At 48.4% G+C, this 16,410-nt stretch overlaps 1 protein-coding gene across 1 annotated transcript in view; it reads left to right on the plus strand.

Moving 5' to 3' along the window:
• Positions 1-16,410, plus strand: part of abch1 (ATP-binding cassette, sub-family H, member 1) — a 98,489-nt gene that overhangs the window by 14,077 nt on the left and 68,002 nt on the right. The window contains exons 5-7 of the mRNA XM_060831108.1: positions 2,623-2,730; positions 12,597-12,690; positions 15,321-15,395. Coding sequence (XP_060687091.1) covers positions 2,623-2,730; positions 12,597-12,690; positions 15,321-15,395 — 277 coding nt within the window. The remainder of the gene's footprint in view (positions 1-2,622; positions 2,731-12,596; positions 12,691-15,320; positions 15,396-16,410) is intronic.

Below are 16,410 nucleotides of genomic sequence, written 5' to 3' on the forward strand. Positions count from 1 at the left end.
GGCAGGAGGTAGAAACGGGCGGTGCGGGGTTGTGGGACTATGAGGTTGGAGGCGGTGGATGGGAGATCCCCTGAGGTGATGAGGTCCTGGATGGTCTGGGAGATGATGGTTTGGTGGTGGGAGGTGGGGTCGTGGTCAAGGGGGCGATAAGAGGAGGCGTCCGCGAGCTGGCGTTTGGCTTCAGCGGTGTACAGGTCAGTGCGCCAAACTACCAACGCGCCTCCCTTGTCTGCGGGTTTGATGGTGAGGTTGGGATTGGAGCGGAGGGAGTGGAGGGCTGCACGTTCTGAGGGTGAGAGGTTGGAGTGGGTGAGAGGGGTGGACAGGTTGAGTCGGTTGATGTCACGGCGGCAGTTGGCTATAAAGAGGTCGAGGGCGGGTAAGAGGCCAGCACGGGGTGTCCAGGTGGATGGGGTGTGTTGGAGGCGGGAGAAGGGGTCGTCAGAGGGTGGGCGGGAGTCTTGGTTGTGAAAGTAGGCACGGAGGCGAAGGCGGCGGAAGAATTGTTCAATATCTCGCCGCGTGTTGAACTCATTAATCCGAGGGCGTAGGGGAATGAAGGTGAGGCCCCTGCTGAGGACTGATCTTTCATCCTCAGAGAGGGGGAGATCTGGAGGGATGGTCTGACCCTGACCCTGACCCAACACCCTCCCAGTCTGACCCTGACCCAACATCTTCCCAGTCTGACCCTGACCCAACACCCTCCCAGTCTGACCCTGACCCTGACCCAATACCCTCCCAGTTTGACCCTGACCCTGACCCAACACCCTCCCAGTCTGACCCTGACCCAACACCCTACTAGTCTGACCCCGACCCAACACTCACCCAGTCTGACCCTGACCCAACACCCTCCCAGTCTGACCTTGACCCAACACCCTCCCAGTACGACCCTGACCCAATACCCTCCCAGTCTGACCCTAACCCTGACCCAATACCCTCCCAGTCCGACCCTGAGCCAACACCGTCCCAGTCTGACCCTGACCCTGACCCTGACCGAACACCCTCCCAGTCCGACCCTGACCCAACACCCTCCCAGTCAGACCCTGACCCTGACCCTCCCAGTCCGACCCTGATCCTGACCCTGACCCAACACCCTCCCAGTCCAATCCGGAATTCCATGCTGCTTCCTTGGAAGTTTCATCAAAATAACAAATAACTTTGAAAGTAATATCCCGGAGAGTGGTCTATTGAGGAGATGAATAGTTACACATTTCCTGAGTTCACTTTGAATGAAAGGTCAGAGGAGGCACTGACCAGGCAACCATTTCAATTACACCCAGGAGGGGTATAGACCAGGAGGGTGGCAGGGGACAGAGGGCAGGGGTAAAACAGGAGAGGGGGCAGAGTGGAGGTAAATGTAATGAAGGAGTAAGGAGGTGGGGCAAGGGAAAAGGAAGCCAAGAGGTAAGGAGAGTGGGAAATAGCTGAGGAAGGAGTGAAGGGGATGAGAAACTGGGAGAAGAAAAGGGAGCGAGGGGGAGTTGGATGAAAGAGGGGGCCCTGGGAGTCAGTGATAGTTGGGTGCCGGAGTTGGGGTGGGTCTCCCACTCAGACCCTTACAGGAGCTGGGGCATAATCTCAGACAGATCCAGCCCACAGTGGCTCACACCCACACTCACTGTCACCAGCTCACCTTCTCACACACCAGCTCACACTCACACACACTGGCTCACACTCACACACACCGGCTCAAACTCACACACCAGCTCACACTCACACACACCAGTTCACATTCACACACACTGGCTCAAACTCACACACACCAGCTCACACTCACACACACCGGCTCACCCTCACCAGCTTACACACACAGACCAGCTCATTGTCTCACATACTAGCTCACACTCACACACTCTACCCCACACTCACCAACTCACACACTGACACTAGCACTGACACACACACACACACACACACACACACACACACACACACCAACTTACTCACATAGACCAGCTCAAACTCACACACACACCACCTTACACTCACCAGCTCACACTCTGACACACCAGCTTACACTCTTACACACCAAATTACAACTCACACACACTAGCTCACACACACACACCACATAACACTCACCAACTCACACACATGCACCAGTTCACACTGTCATACACCAACTCATACGTTCACACACTGGCTCACACACACCGAGACTCACACACACCGAGACTCACACACACCGAGACTCACATACAGGAATTCGAGGATTGTGAAGGAATCAGCGATATATTTCCAAGTCAGGAAGGTGAAGGTTTGAAGGGGAACTTGCAGGGGCTGGCGTTCCCATGTATCTGTTGCCCTTGTCCTTCTGGGTGGAGGTGGCTGTGGGTTTGGAAGATGGCAGTGTTGCTGTGAGTTGGAAACATTTTGAAAGGTTTTGATAAAATCAACCCGCAATTTGAGTTCCTCCTCAAGATGGGAACAGTTTCTGGGAAACAAAATTAGTTGCGGCCTTTTCTTGCAGTTAGTACGTTTCTTGTTGAACACGTTTGTAACTGTGTGCGAATCCAGCTCCCTTGGTAGAGTTACCTTTCTCCACTGAGTTCTGTCAGGAATTCTCTGCAGTTAGAAAGAATATCTTATTGAGTGGATCGGTGGGATCTGGTTTGTTTTCAGCGGAGGACAGAAACGGCGTGTATCTCTCGGAGCTGCCCTCCTCCAGGAACCTCAGCTTCTCTTGTTGGATGAGCCAACTGTTGGAGTGGATCCTGTTTTACGAGCCAGGTATTAATTTTAAAACGGATTATCGGGCCCGTTTCCAGGATTTCTCTTTATAAACCAAACTGTAGCCTTTTTGTCCAATATATATTTTGGGAAGAAAGTTAAGTCACTTGGAACAAATCATATTTCAAAACTACTAGTAGCAAGTGGCTGGATTTGAACTCTTTCACTTTGAACCTAGAGCACTCACACAGTGCATGAGACGCCCTTCTGCCCATCAACTCTGTCCTGCCAACTGAACAGAGTTCTTTAGTCTGACCTGGGACTGAGCAGTATTTCTGTCTGGGCCCTAGATCTCAGCTCCTTTGGGAATGTGGATGGAGCCTGCAGTTGTAGTACTTGCTGATTTTGTGAGGGGATGCGGGGAGGCTGTAGGGTGGGAAGGCACTGACCAGTCTAACCCAGGTCAGGATGACTCACTAAGGAATCTGGGAAAATATAAGGCTGTTGGATGTTAGTCTGTACTTACTGAGGAATTAGCCGGGGAAGTTTCCATCTCACGTTTCCAGGTCAGTAGTACAGGTCTGCCTCCAGTCTCTGGCTCTTAACTCATTGATAGAAACATTACCAATGGTCCTGAGGAGCAAGGGCATTACCCACCGGAAGCTCAGTCATCCCGGGAATTCTCACTGAGGTTACCATGCCAGGACTCGAACAGGCTCCCAACCTGAGATTTAGATACACGCCCCTATCTCCAACAGTTTGGGGACTGAAGGTCTGGGGATTGGAGGAACACCTTTCCTGTGTCTGATGAGGGGGGGTGTAACACCTTGTAGTCATCAGGACTCGGACACAAGAAAACCAAAAACAAGGACAGGGGATAATAAATTATACAGCAAGTGAAGAGGGGGCTGATTGGTTGGATGATGGTTGTCATGGAGATGCAACAAGAACTGATAATTCCCAATCAGAATTTAATTAGGGAGGTAGACTCTGATTGGTCAGGACATTTCTGTGGGGAATGCAACAGGGGTTGGCTGTCTACATAACTCTTTCCTAAATCAAAATAATATAACATGTGGACAAATGCTTTTCACTGTCAGAACAACAGAGTCCAGTGTGTAAATAAACATTACATCTAGTACATCCAAATTAATCACACTGTGAGTTTGGTTGGTGATCTTAAATTGGTTTCCAATGTAACTATGAGCACAATCTGATTATTTGGTAAATGTTGTCCAATAGCAGAATCCTATCTAATGTTGGACATAGTGTTCTGAGGTTTAGAAGGATGGGTTGGCTGAATGTAGTGGGCACAGGGTTTGCTGTGGGGAGTGACAAGAAGCTACTGTCTGTCAGTCATTGGAATGTACAGCTACAGAGCTGACACCACTCCAACATTAACATCCATACACCACTGTACACACCTGTGTGGCCAGTAAAATGGTTGGATGTCAGAAACCTGCTGCTCCTGTATTTACTGTGATGGAACAGGGAAAGACAGGTAGTTCCAGCTGTTGCTCAGATTGCAGGCATGACAGGAGATTCGGACTTGGTGCAGGTTTGGATACAGACCACTCCCTCTTCTCCCCCCGACTCTCACCCACAACTGGATGACCCTTATTCCCATATTCCATCCACCGACCTTTGAAATTCAACAACCAATTTCCCTTCAATACAGCACAATGGCAGCACTGAACGCACCTTCCCCTCACACGTCCCCATCCCCATTCCAGTTCCCTTCTATCCTCCCTTGTCCATTCTTCAAACACCATGACCATTCCTTCACCATCCCACAGATCCTTCTCATGCAGAGAAAATGCTATACCTGATCTTTCACCCTCTCCCTGTCCACTGCTCAAGGGCAGACCCCACTCAGTCCCATGTGAAATAACTATTTCATTGTCATTTCAGTTCTGTCCCAGGCCTGGTCTCCTCTCCACAGGGTGACAGGGTCACCTTACAGACCACGTCCACCCAGTCATTGTCATTGACAGTCTCCAGCTTGTTCCCACCCTGACCCCTCTGCCCTTGACATGCCACACTCTTCCACTGCACTCCAATGGACTCATGGGTACAGTATCCCATTTTCCAACACGGCATTTCCCAGTCTTCCACATTCAATGCAGAGTTCAAGCATTTTAGACCCCCCTCCCCCCCACCCTCTTAGTTTTCCTGTACTCTCCCCATGATGAACTCCTTTAGCCCTTGTACCTTTCCTACCTTTCACCGATTGTGCCCCTTCCCTTGTATCGAGCCAGTCGAGCAGAGAGCCCAGAGAAACCCCAGTGAATCCTGCAGCTTCTCCACACTGTCCCCTCAGTAGGGAAAGGCCGGGTCAGACTGCTGCTCCTCAGCTCCCCTGGGTGATGGGACACAGATTTGCCCAGGGCAAGCTACTATCACACAACGTGGAAGGCTATCCTCCCTTCTTGACCTCTACATGATGAATAACATACAAGTTAGGACTAGGAATGGGCCATTCTGCCCCTCAAACTTGTGCCAGCATTCAATAAGAACATGGTTGATTTAATCGTAACCTCAAATCCACATTCCTACATGTCCCCAATAACCTTTCACCCCCTTGCCAAGCTTTTGCCCGAAACGTTGACTCTCCTGCTCCTCAGATACTGCCTGACCTGCTGTGCTTTTCCAGCGCCACTCTTTTGACTTTGATCTCCAGCATCTGCAATCCTCACTTTCGCCCAAAAACCCATCTACCTCTATCTTTAAAATATTCTAGAAATCTGCTTCCAATCTCTTTTTAGGAAGAAAGTTCCAAAGACCCAAATCTTTCGGGAAGAAAAGGTTTCGCCTCCTCTTAAACAGTGTCCCCTCGCTCTCCGAGAATGGGAAACATCTGCTGAATGTTCTCCTGTGAAGAGCCCTCGGGATTTTATGTTTTAGTCAGTCGCCCAGGCTTTCCTCAGACGGTACTCTGCCCGTTCTGGGAGAGACCAGCACACAATACCCTGGGCTCACAGGAACAGGAGGAGGCCATTCAGCCCCTCAAGCCTATTCACCATTCTATAAGATCATGGCGGCTCTGTGACCCAACCCCCTAGGCCTGCCTTTGGCCTATATCCCTCAATACCTTTGCTGAACAAAACTTTCTTCTTCTCAGATTTAAGATTAATATCTGATCCAGCATTCACTGTGGTTCATGGAGGAGAGTCCCAGACCCCTCCCACCCCCTCTGTGTGCACAAGGGCTTCCTCACATCTCTCCTGAACTGAACCGAGCCACAACCACCTGATGAAGGAGCAGTGCTCCGAAAGCTAGTGCTTCCAAATAAACCTGTTGGACTATAACCTGGTGTTGTGTGATTTTTAACTCTTTCCTGAACGGTCTGGATCTAATTCTCAGTCTGTGCTCCTGGTTCTAGAATCTCCAACCTGTGGAACTAGTTTATCTTTGTCTACCCTGTCTTTTCCTCTTCATATTCGGAAGACCAATGCCCTGTATAACTGAAACATAGCCTTGTGACTTTAGGATTCGATTCTTCTGGCAAGAACCAATAACATTTGATTAGTTTTCCTGGTTACCTGCTGTCCCCGCGACTAACCTGTTGTGATTCATACTCAGGGACACCCAGATCCTTCCGTATCTCAGCGCTCTGCAACCTCTCGCCGTTTGGATAAAATGCTTTTTTTATTCTTTCTGCCAAATTGGGCAATTTCACATTTTGTCCATATTAAACACTAATTGCCAAATCTTTGCCCAAACAAATAACCTATTTATATCTTTTTGTAGCCTTCGGTGTCCTCTTCACTTTCCTACACATTTTGGAAATTTGGAAACTATACTGTCAGACCCTTCATCCAAATCATATTTACAGGAATTGTAAAGTGTTGAGGAACTAACACTGATCCCTGGAGCACACCATTCGACCTGAGAAAGAACCATTTATTCCTACCCTGTGCTTCCTGTCAGTAGCCAATCCTCTATCCACATCAATACCTCACCCCGACACCCTGAGCTTCCATTTTCTGCCGAATCTTGTTCCATATCTGGGACCAAATTCCTGCAGATGCTGGAATCTGCCCTGGAAACAACAAATGCTGGAGATCACAGCGGGTCAGACAGCATCCACGGGGAGAGAGAGAGCGAGCGTTTCGGTCTTGATGACCCTTCATCAGAGCTGGTGAAGTGCGGAGGGAACAGTATTTATGAAATGGTGGAGGGGGTGCTGGTTGAGAAAAGATGTTGACAGTTTAGATTAAGTGATCGGAATGTGAGAATGGCAGAACAATTCCTGATGGAGGGCCTTTTCCCGGAACATCATTTTTCCTGCCCCTTGGATGCTGCCTGACCTGCTGTGCTTTTCCAGCACCACACTCTCAATGAGAACAATGGTGTATCTATCTGCCAGACTGGAAAGGACAGACAGTCCCACCGGAAAGGAGGGGGGGAGGGGGGAGGGGAGAGAGGGCATGATGACAGAGAACGTAACAACTAAAGCTAAAAGAATGGGAGCTGGTTCACAATTTGAAGTGTTAAACTCAGGGCTGTATTCAGTCCAGAAGGTTGTAAAGTGCCTAGTCTGAAGTTGAGATGTTGTTCCTTTAGTTGGTGCTGTGATTCAGTGGAGCACTGCAGCATGCAGAGGACAGACATGTGGGGCATGTGAGCAGGACACTGTAAAAATGACCAGCTATGGAAAGGTCAGGGTCATGCTTACACACAGACTGGAGGTGCTAAACATAGCGGTCACCTAGTCTGCGTTTGGTTTCTCCAATGGAGAGTAGGCCACATTGGGTGCAGTAATTACAATACACGGCTGGGGGAGGTCCAGGTGAAATGCTGCTTCCCTTGGAAAGACGGCACAGTGGTGTCTGCTGCATCACAGCACAGAGACCCGGGTTCAATTCCCGCCTTGGGCAACTGTCTGCGTGGGTTTCCTCGGGGTGCTCTGGTTTCCTCCCACAATCCAAAGATGCTAAATTGCCCGTAGTGTTAGATGAAGGGGTAAATGTGGATTGCTCTTCGGAGGGTCGGTGTGGACTTGTTGGGCCGAAAGGCCTGTTTCCACACTGTAAGTAATCTGATCTAATCAAGACTCTTTAGGTCCTTGGGTGGTGAGCAGGGAGGAAGGGAAGGGGAGGTGTTGTACATTCTGCGGTTACATGGGAAGGTGCCATGGAGAGGGGGGTGGTGTTGGTGATTGTGGAATGAACTATGGTGTTCCAGAGGGAACAATCCCTGTGAAGCTATAGACAATAGACAATAGACAATAGCTGCAGGAGTAGGCCATTCTGCCCTTCGAGCCTGCACCACCATTCAATATGATCATGGCTGTTCATCCTTAATCAGTATCCTGTTCCTGCCTTATCTCCATAACCCTTGATTCTACTATCCTTGAGAGCTCTATCCAACTCTTTCTTCAATGAATCCAGAGATTGGGTCTCCACTGCCCTCTGAGGCAGAGCATCCACACAGCCACCACTCTCTGGTACAATTCCAACATTTTAGAGGCAGTTGGAATGGTATATGAACAGAAAGAGTTTAGAGAGATATGGACCAGGTGCTGGCAGGTGGGACTAGATTGGGTTGGGGTATCTGGTCAGCATGGACGAGTTGGACCAAAGGGTCTGTTTCCATGCAGTCCATGTCTATGATTCTAAATACAGACAGGGGGAGTGAGGGGAAGATGTGGTTGGGGGTGGTGCTCTGCTGGAGTTGTCTGAAATGGTGGAGAATGATACTTCAAATTTGGAGGCTGGTGGGATGGAAAGTGAGGACAAGGGGGAACCCAATCACACTGTTGTGATGAGATCAAAAATCACATGTCACCAGGGTATAGTCCAACAGGTTTATTTGAAATCACAACCTTTCGGAGCACTGCCCCTTTGGAGCGAGGGCTACAAAAGCTCGGCATTTCAAATAAACCTGTTGGAGTGTAACCTGGTGTCATGTGATTTTTGACCCTGTCCATCCCAGTTCAACACCAGCACCTCCACACTAACGCTGGTGGGAGGGATGGGAAGGGGCAAGGGCAAAGGTATGGGTGATAGGTTGGATGTGGTTGAGGGTCCTGTCAACCACAGTGGGTGGGAAACCACGGTTACGGAAGAAGGAAGCCATGACAGCAGCGCGGTTTTGAAGGTAGCATCATCCGAACAGGTACAACGTAGGCAAAGGAAATGGGAGAATGGGATTGAGTCCTTGCAGGATGTGGGGGTGTGAGGAGCTGGAGTGAAGGTCGCTACGGGAGTCAATGCCTTTGAACTGGATGGCAGGGGACAGGTTATTCCCTGAAATGGAGACAGAGAGGTCAAGGAAAGGAAGGGAAATGTTAGAAATGGACAATAGTTATAGAGGGGTGGAAATTGGAGGCAAAATGAATGAAGTTTTCAAGGTCCTGGTGGGAGCATGAAGCTACACTCATCATTCATCTTTTCCAGTTCTCATGAAAGACCAGGAACTCAACTCTCCTTCTCTACAAACAGTGACAAACCTGCTAATTATTTCCAGTGTTTTCAGTTTTTTTTAAATTTTAAGTTTCCAGCATTGTGACCAATGATAAATTCCAGATTTATTCATTCAATTTAAACTTCGCAAGATCACACAGTGAGATTTGGATCTCTGAGCCTGGATCATTAACCTTCATCTCTAGATTAAGAAAGTAAATCCTAGAAGGACTTATACACTTAAGGGTAAGGTCCTAGGGAGTGTTGCTGAACAAAGAGACCTTGGAGTGCAGGTTCATAGCTCCTTGGAAGTGGAGTCGCAGGTAGATAGGATAGTGAAGGCAGCGTTTGGTATGCTTTCCTTTATTTGTCAGAGTATTGAGTACAGGAGTTGGGAGGTCATGTTGCGGCTGTACAGGACATTGGTTAGGCCACTGTTGGAATATTGAGTGCAATTCTGGTCTCCTTCCTATTGGAAAGATGTTGTGAAACTTGAAAGGGTTCAGAAAAGATTTACAAGGATGTCGTCAGAATTGGAGGATATGAGCTACAGGGAGAGGCTGAACAGGCTGGGGCTGTTTTCCCTGGAGCGTCAGAGGCTGAGGGGTGACCTTATAAAGGTTTACAAAATTATGAGGGTCATGGATAGGATAAATAGGTAAAGTCATTTCCCTGGGGTTGGGGAGTCCAGAACTAGAGGGCATAGGTTTAGGGTGAGGGGGGAAAGATAAAGAAGAGACCTAAGGGGCAACATTTTCATACAGAGAGTGGTACGTGTATGGAATGAGCTGCCAGAGGATGTGGTGGAGGCTGGTACAATTGCAACATTTAAAAGGCATTTGGATGGGTATATGAATAGGAAGGGTTTGGAGGGATATGGGCCGGGTGCTGGCAGGTGGAACTAGATTGGGTTGGGATATCTGGTCGGCATGGACGGGTTGGACCGAAGGGTCTGTTTCCGTGCTGTACATCTCTATGACTCTATGATTCTATTACTAGCCCAGCAATGCAACTACAACACTGACTTCATCTGCACTTTTAAAATGTGGATCAGATTGGAATATCTATATTCGAATTCAAATTTCTCTGAATTCTTTGTATGAAACCTGTCCCAGGACATCTTTTGACTTTCCAGTTCAACCCAGCCTCCCCTTCTCTGATGAACAGCCCAGTGCACCCTGATTTAATGAGCTATTTTAAGTCTCCTCCTCTGTATTCATATTCCAAAGCATGTCGGTGCTGAATTGTGATCAACACTTCAGCACAAAGGACTAATAAATTAAACACGAGTTGTCACATAGGAGGGGGTGCCTATGAAAATAGCTGAGCCAACTCAGAAAGCCAGTGGTGAGTCAGCGCCTGGCGAAACGCCGCCAACACCTCGACATAAAACACAAATACAGCTCAAACATGCCGTCTATAATCAAACAGAACATTTTATGCTACAGGGAAGATTAAGGGAGTTTATTTTAAGCAGTGATGTTGCTGTGATCCGCAATGCAATACTTACAGAAGCAGATACTGTACCAATGTTTAAAACAGAATTTGAGGAATACTTGAAAAGGAAGAATTCCAGGGTAAGGGCAAGGAGGGGTGGGACAGAACAGGTAGATCTCAAAATATCAGCACAGGCGCACTGGCCTCTGAAATGCACCTCCGTTCAGTCTGAACCTGAAAGGGAACATCATCCACACCTGTCCATCCTTGAAAAATAATGGAGTGGAGCAGACAATCAGGCCCCAATGGAGGGAGGGGGAGAGAGAGGGAGAGGGAGAGGGAGAGGGAGAGAGAGAGGGGGAGAGGGAGAGGGAGGGAGAAGGAGGGAGAGGGAGAGAGAGGGAGGGAGGGGGAGAGAGAGAGGGGGAGAGGGAGAGAGAGGGAGGGAGGGGAAGAGGTGGGGAGAGGGGGAGAGGGAGAGAGAGGGAGAGGGAGAGGGAGAGGGAGAGAGGGAGAGAGAGAGGGGGAGAGAGAGAGGGAGGGAGAAGGAGGGAGAGGGAGAGAGAGGGAGGGGGTAGAGAGAGAGGGAGGGAGGGGAAGAGGTGGGGAGAGGGGGAGAGGGAGAGAGAGGGAGAGGGAGAGAGGGAGAGAGAGGGGGAGAGGGAAGGGGGGAGGGGGAGAGAGAGGGGGAGAGGGAAGGGGGGAGGGGGAGAGGGAGGGAGAGGGAGGGGGAGAGGGAGAGAGGGAGGGAGAGGGAGAGAGAGGGATGGAGAGAGGGAGAGAAAGGGAGGGGGAGGGGAGAGAAAGGGAAGGGTAGAGGGAGAGGGAGAGGGAGGGAGAGGGGGAGAGGGAGAGAGAGGGAGGGAGGGGGAGAGGGGGTGGGGGAGGGGGAGGGAGGGAGAGAGGGAGGGAGACGGAGGGAGAGGGAGGGAGGGAGGGTGAGAGGCAGGGAGGGAGTGAGAGGGAGGCAGAGAGGGAGGCAGTGAGGGAGGCAATGAGGGAGGCAGTGAGGGAGAGAGGGAGGGAGTGTCTCTGCATGTCACTCCTTCACAGCAGAGGCCTATCCTCCTGAGAGTCTGAGCATCTCCAATCCTGCTGCTGGGTTTGGTGTGGCCATGTACACTTACCCTGCACACTCACTGCTCACCATCACAGTGCACACCCACTCCGGGAATCTCTCTGTGTTCTTGGATCAGCTCTGATTCCTGTCCGGTTCCCAGGACACTGTCAAACCTGAAGGTCTCTGTGCTGAGGTTATCTCCTTTTACAATAACCAGCATCCCACCGGGGAATGGCCATCCAACATCTGTAACCAGGAAATGAGATATCTGAGGTGACAGTGATCTCCTTTAAAACGTGACCATGAAAAACAGGGGCATAAAGAGGCCACTCAGCCCCTCAAGCCCATACTGTCATTCAATGAGATCATGGCTGATCTTCTACTTCCTCAGTTTCCTGCCCTATCCCTGGACCTGTTGGTGTTTTTCACCTGTAGAGATCTTCAGCGTACTCAATCAGTGAATCTCCACAACCATCTGGAGGAGAGAATTCCAAAGATCCATCACCCTCTGAGTGATCCTCCTCATCCCACTCTTTAATGGCCTGCCCCTGGTTTTAGACCCCTTCCCCCATCCCCTCGAGGGGGAAACAGCCTCCCTGTGTCTACCCTATAGAGCCCTGGGAGAATGTGATGGCCTCTCATTCTTTTAAACTCCAAGAACAAAGCTCTTGTCTGTTCTGTCTTTCCTAATGGGTGATTTCCTCCATCCCGGGAATTAGATTGCTGAACCTTTGTTGTACTCTGTCAATGGTGAGAACAAAGTCTATACACAGTCCTCCAGCAATGACCGCACAGGGGCTTTGTATGTCTGGAGTAAGACACCAGACCCTCAGTATGAACTCAGAGGGGGCCCACATTAACGTCAAATTAGGAGCTTGGCATTTCTTACTGAAAATGTTGTTTCTTGATTGTTCAGTGAGTCTCTGTCAAGTGTTACGAATTCTCACAAATTATAAAGGAATTGACGTTGGCAGCTATTTTAAACTTGTCCTTTAGTTGACATTCTCCTTTTATATTTGGAGGATATGGCAACATCTGCTGGATGTGGTGAAGGATCGAAAGGTATCAGTGATCATAACAACTCATTACATCGAGGAAGCAAGTCAGGCTCATGTGGTAGGACACCCTCTTCCTTCCTGTTTGATGATGTACTGATGCCTCTGTCAATGTCTGAATGAACAAAAATGTCCAGGAGTGTTATTGAGTAAACTCATTCCATTTTGATTGCAGATTGCAAATAGCCAAGATTTTACATAGTGTCATCCCACCGAGCACCAGGAACTGTGAACACTCTCAGTAAACACTCACACCTGCAACCAATGTGTTGCAGTTTGGTGCAGAAATTTCTAGAAGTAATGGGATTGTGGTTTCTGAACAAATCTCACTCACTCGCTCCCCATTCCCGACAGTGCCCCAACGAAACCATGTTTCACATTCTCCTTTTCCCTGGAACTTCTCCAAATCCCAATTCCATTCCCAGGTTTCATTTGATTATTTGCCTTTTTGCCATAGACCTTTCAATTATTGAGGTTTCCCGGGGCACAGTCTTCAGGATTTTAATAATTGATTCTTCAAAGGAGGTGAGAGATTTCCTCAGAGCAGGAGGCCTTTCCCCACCTTGAGATGTAAGAGACAGAACCTTCCATCGGTTTCTGAGGCTTATTTCTCCAGGAGCAGATCATTGTCAGGGCCACAGGAGGCATCGCTCCTTATCAAGCCGGGCCCAGTCAGGAACCTCCCACAGAGGGAGACTGGAAATAAGAGGAGGCCATTCAGCCCTTCCAACCTGCTCTGCCATTTGAGGTAATGGCTGATCTTCATCAAAATCACTTTCCTGCATGATCCTCGTATCCCTTGCTGTCAATCTCAGTCTTGAACATACTCAGAACCTGAACCTTTGCTGTCCTTTAGGATAAAGAATTCCAAACAGTCAGCGCCCTCTCTGGGAGGTGGAATTTACGTTGGGGAAGGAATTCCTTGTCATCTCCATTCCCCGAATGGTCTGATCCTCATTTTGAGGGTGTGTCCCATGAGGAAGCATGCTTCCTGTATCCAGCCTGTCCCTCCTTGTTACAGTTTGTTGTTCTCGAAGCAGCTTATCTCTAATTCTTCTAAACTAGAATTGAAAAGCCTAGACTATATTTCCTCATGGGAAAATCCCGCCATCCCAGGTATTTGTTCCCAGGTGAACCTTCATAGTCCCTCCAGAGTGAGTATACCTTCCCCTGGGGAGGGGACCAAAGCCGCCCACTGGCTTCTGTCTATGCTCTCACCAACGCCCTGTCTAACTGCACTGAGCTTCCTGCTGTTGGTGAGTGCTGAAAGGTTGGAGGGTGATAGTCCACCTGTTTCTCTGTTTACTAGACCATCAGATCATGCAATGCTGCAGCTTCTGGCTCAGAGACATGGCCACTACCCAATGCACCACAAGATCTTCATGTTGCAAAGTTGTTCCACTCCATGGATCTCCTTCTGTAGGATGTTGTTGGATGATAATTGTGGTCCTGGGAAAACTGAGGTTTCTTCCTGACAATGGATGCTGTTGTTTCACCTGGGGATGGTGTAATGATAGTAAGCCCCAGCACTCAGTGTCTGTGAGTGTCCTTTGTCTGTCCTCAGCAAAGGCCAGCGTTTCCTGACAGCTGGATTTTATTTAAAAATTAGTTCAAGGAGAGTGGCTGCCACTGGCTTCAGGACGTCCCTAGTTGCCTGGACCTGACCTTGCTCAGCCATTACAGAGGGCAACCAATTGTGGGTCTGGAGTCACATGTTGGCCAGGACGGATAAGGATGGCAGATTTCCTTCCCTAAAGGACGTTAGTGAACCAGATGGGTTTTTACCACAATCGGCAGTGATGACATCACCAGCAGGTTGGCTTTTTATCACAGATTCTGATGGATTTCAAACGTTACCATCTGCCCTGGTGAGATTCGAACCCAGAACAGCAGACTGGGCCTCAGGATTACCAGCCCACTGGCACTTGTCACTGCCCCTGGTGTAGTTTGTTCAATTGCTTTATGATCCCTTTGGTGAGTTTCACTGCTGCTTTAGTCCTTCAATCTGAGTGGGAATCATGTAGAGATGACGCCTGGTGTTGAGTATACTTACATACAGGTATTGCATTTCAAATCCAAACATTGTGTAGAGAAACTGTTCACTTCAGTCTCCGAGGAGTTGGGAATGCTGCTGAACATCACACAGTGAATAGCCCACTTCTAGTCCTCTCCTGGTTGGCAGGTCATTGATGAAGCAGCTGAAGATGGTTGGGTATCGGAGACAGCCCTGAGGAGTTCCTGCAGAGACATCCTGGAGCTGAAATGAATGATCTCCGACCACCACAAGCACTTTGCTTGTTCCTGATGTAACTCCATGGTCGAAGTTGACATTTTAAACTTTTTTGAAAACAGTTTTGAAACTGTGAATTGATGTGAAGGTTCTGCAGAGTGTCGAATAGTCCCAGAGTCCCTTGTGCTTTGTTTACTGAAAGCTGTTGGAGTTTCAAGTTTTCCTTTTTTTAAATCTTTTTCATTCTGCATTTGTCCTCCAGGTTGAGGTTGTCTCCTGTTCTTAAATTCCTTGAAACAGTGAGAGCACAGCCTGGGACTCCACATACACACAACGGGTACAGTGTCCCCTTGAAAGTGACTTCCTGTGGCTCTGCCTCCAGTGACCTTTGCTCTCTGACACTGAGATACCACAAATACATTCTTGTATTTTTGATGAAACCTGTTCCTTCTGTCCCTCAGGTCGGGTTAATGAGGAACGGTCAGCTGCTGGCAGAGGCTCCACCGGATTATTTAATAAGATTCCACAATGTAGCAGTAAGTAATTGTGATTGAATGGTTTGGAGATGCTGGTGTTGGACTGGGGTGTACAAAGTTAAAAATCACACAACACCAGGTTATAGTCCAACAGGTTTAATTGGAAGCACTAGCTTTTGGAGCAATGCTCCTTCATCAGGTGGTTGTGGAGGACACAGTTGTAAGACACAGAATGTATAGCACAAGTTTACAGTGTGATGTAACTGAAATTATACATTGAAAAATACCCTGATTGTTTGTTAACTCTCCCATCTGTTAGAATGACCACGTTAGTTTCGCTCCTTTCATATGTAAATTGCAAAACTTTTTTTAAAAGTTACATTCTCAGGTGAACTTTAACAATTGGTGTCAGCCCAGATGATGTGTTGAAGGTGTTAGCCCCCTGTGTGCTGTTGTCTGTGCCATAATGTTTAGACTGATTCTAATCTAAAAAAATGAGTTAACAGAGTTTTACAGGGATTTGTGCAGTTTTTGAGCAAAGTACAATGTAACTCTGCAAGTACAAATGTATATTGTGTGTGTGTGTGTGTGTGTGTGTGTGTGTGTGTAGGAGTGTGTAGGGCACTCATACACCACACACACGCATTCCTAGAGGCAGACACGCTCACAGACACTCACACACACTTGTACATGCACCCTCTCACAGACTTAAATCCATTTACACTCATACACATCAATACTTTCTCTTAAAGACACTCACAACCCACCACCCCAGACACAGAGTCTGATCTAGACCTTCAACATATTATTTGGGCTGACACCAATTGTTAAAGTTCACCTGAGAATGTAACTTTTAAAAAAGGTTTTGAGAGTTACATATGAAAGAAATGAAACTATCATGGTCATCCTAACAGATGAGAGACTTAACAAACAATCAGGGAATTTTCCAATGTACAATTTCAGTTACATCACACTGTAAACTTTTGCTATAAATTCTGTGTCTTACAATTGTGTCCTCCACAACCACCTGATTAAGGGGCAGCGCTCCGAAAGCTAGTGCTTCCAATTAAACCTG

Source organism: Hemiscyllium ocellatum, chromosome 10, assembly GCF_020745735.1.
Source record: "Hemiscyllium ocellatum isolate sHemOce1 chromosome 10, sHemOce1.pat.X.cur, whole genome shotgun sequence".
Classification (NCBI taxonomy): Eukaryota; Metazoa; Chordata; class Chondrichthyes; order Orectolobiformes; family Hemiscylliidae; genus Hemiscyllium; species Hemiscyllium ocellatum.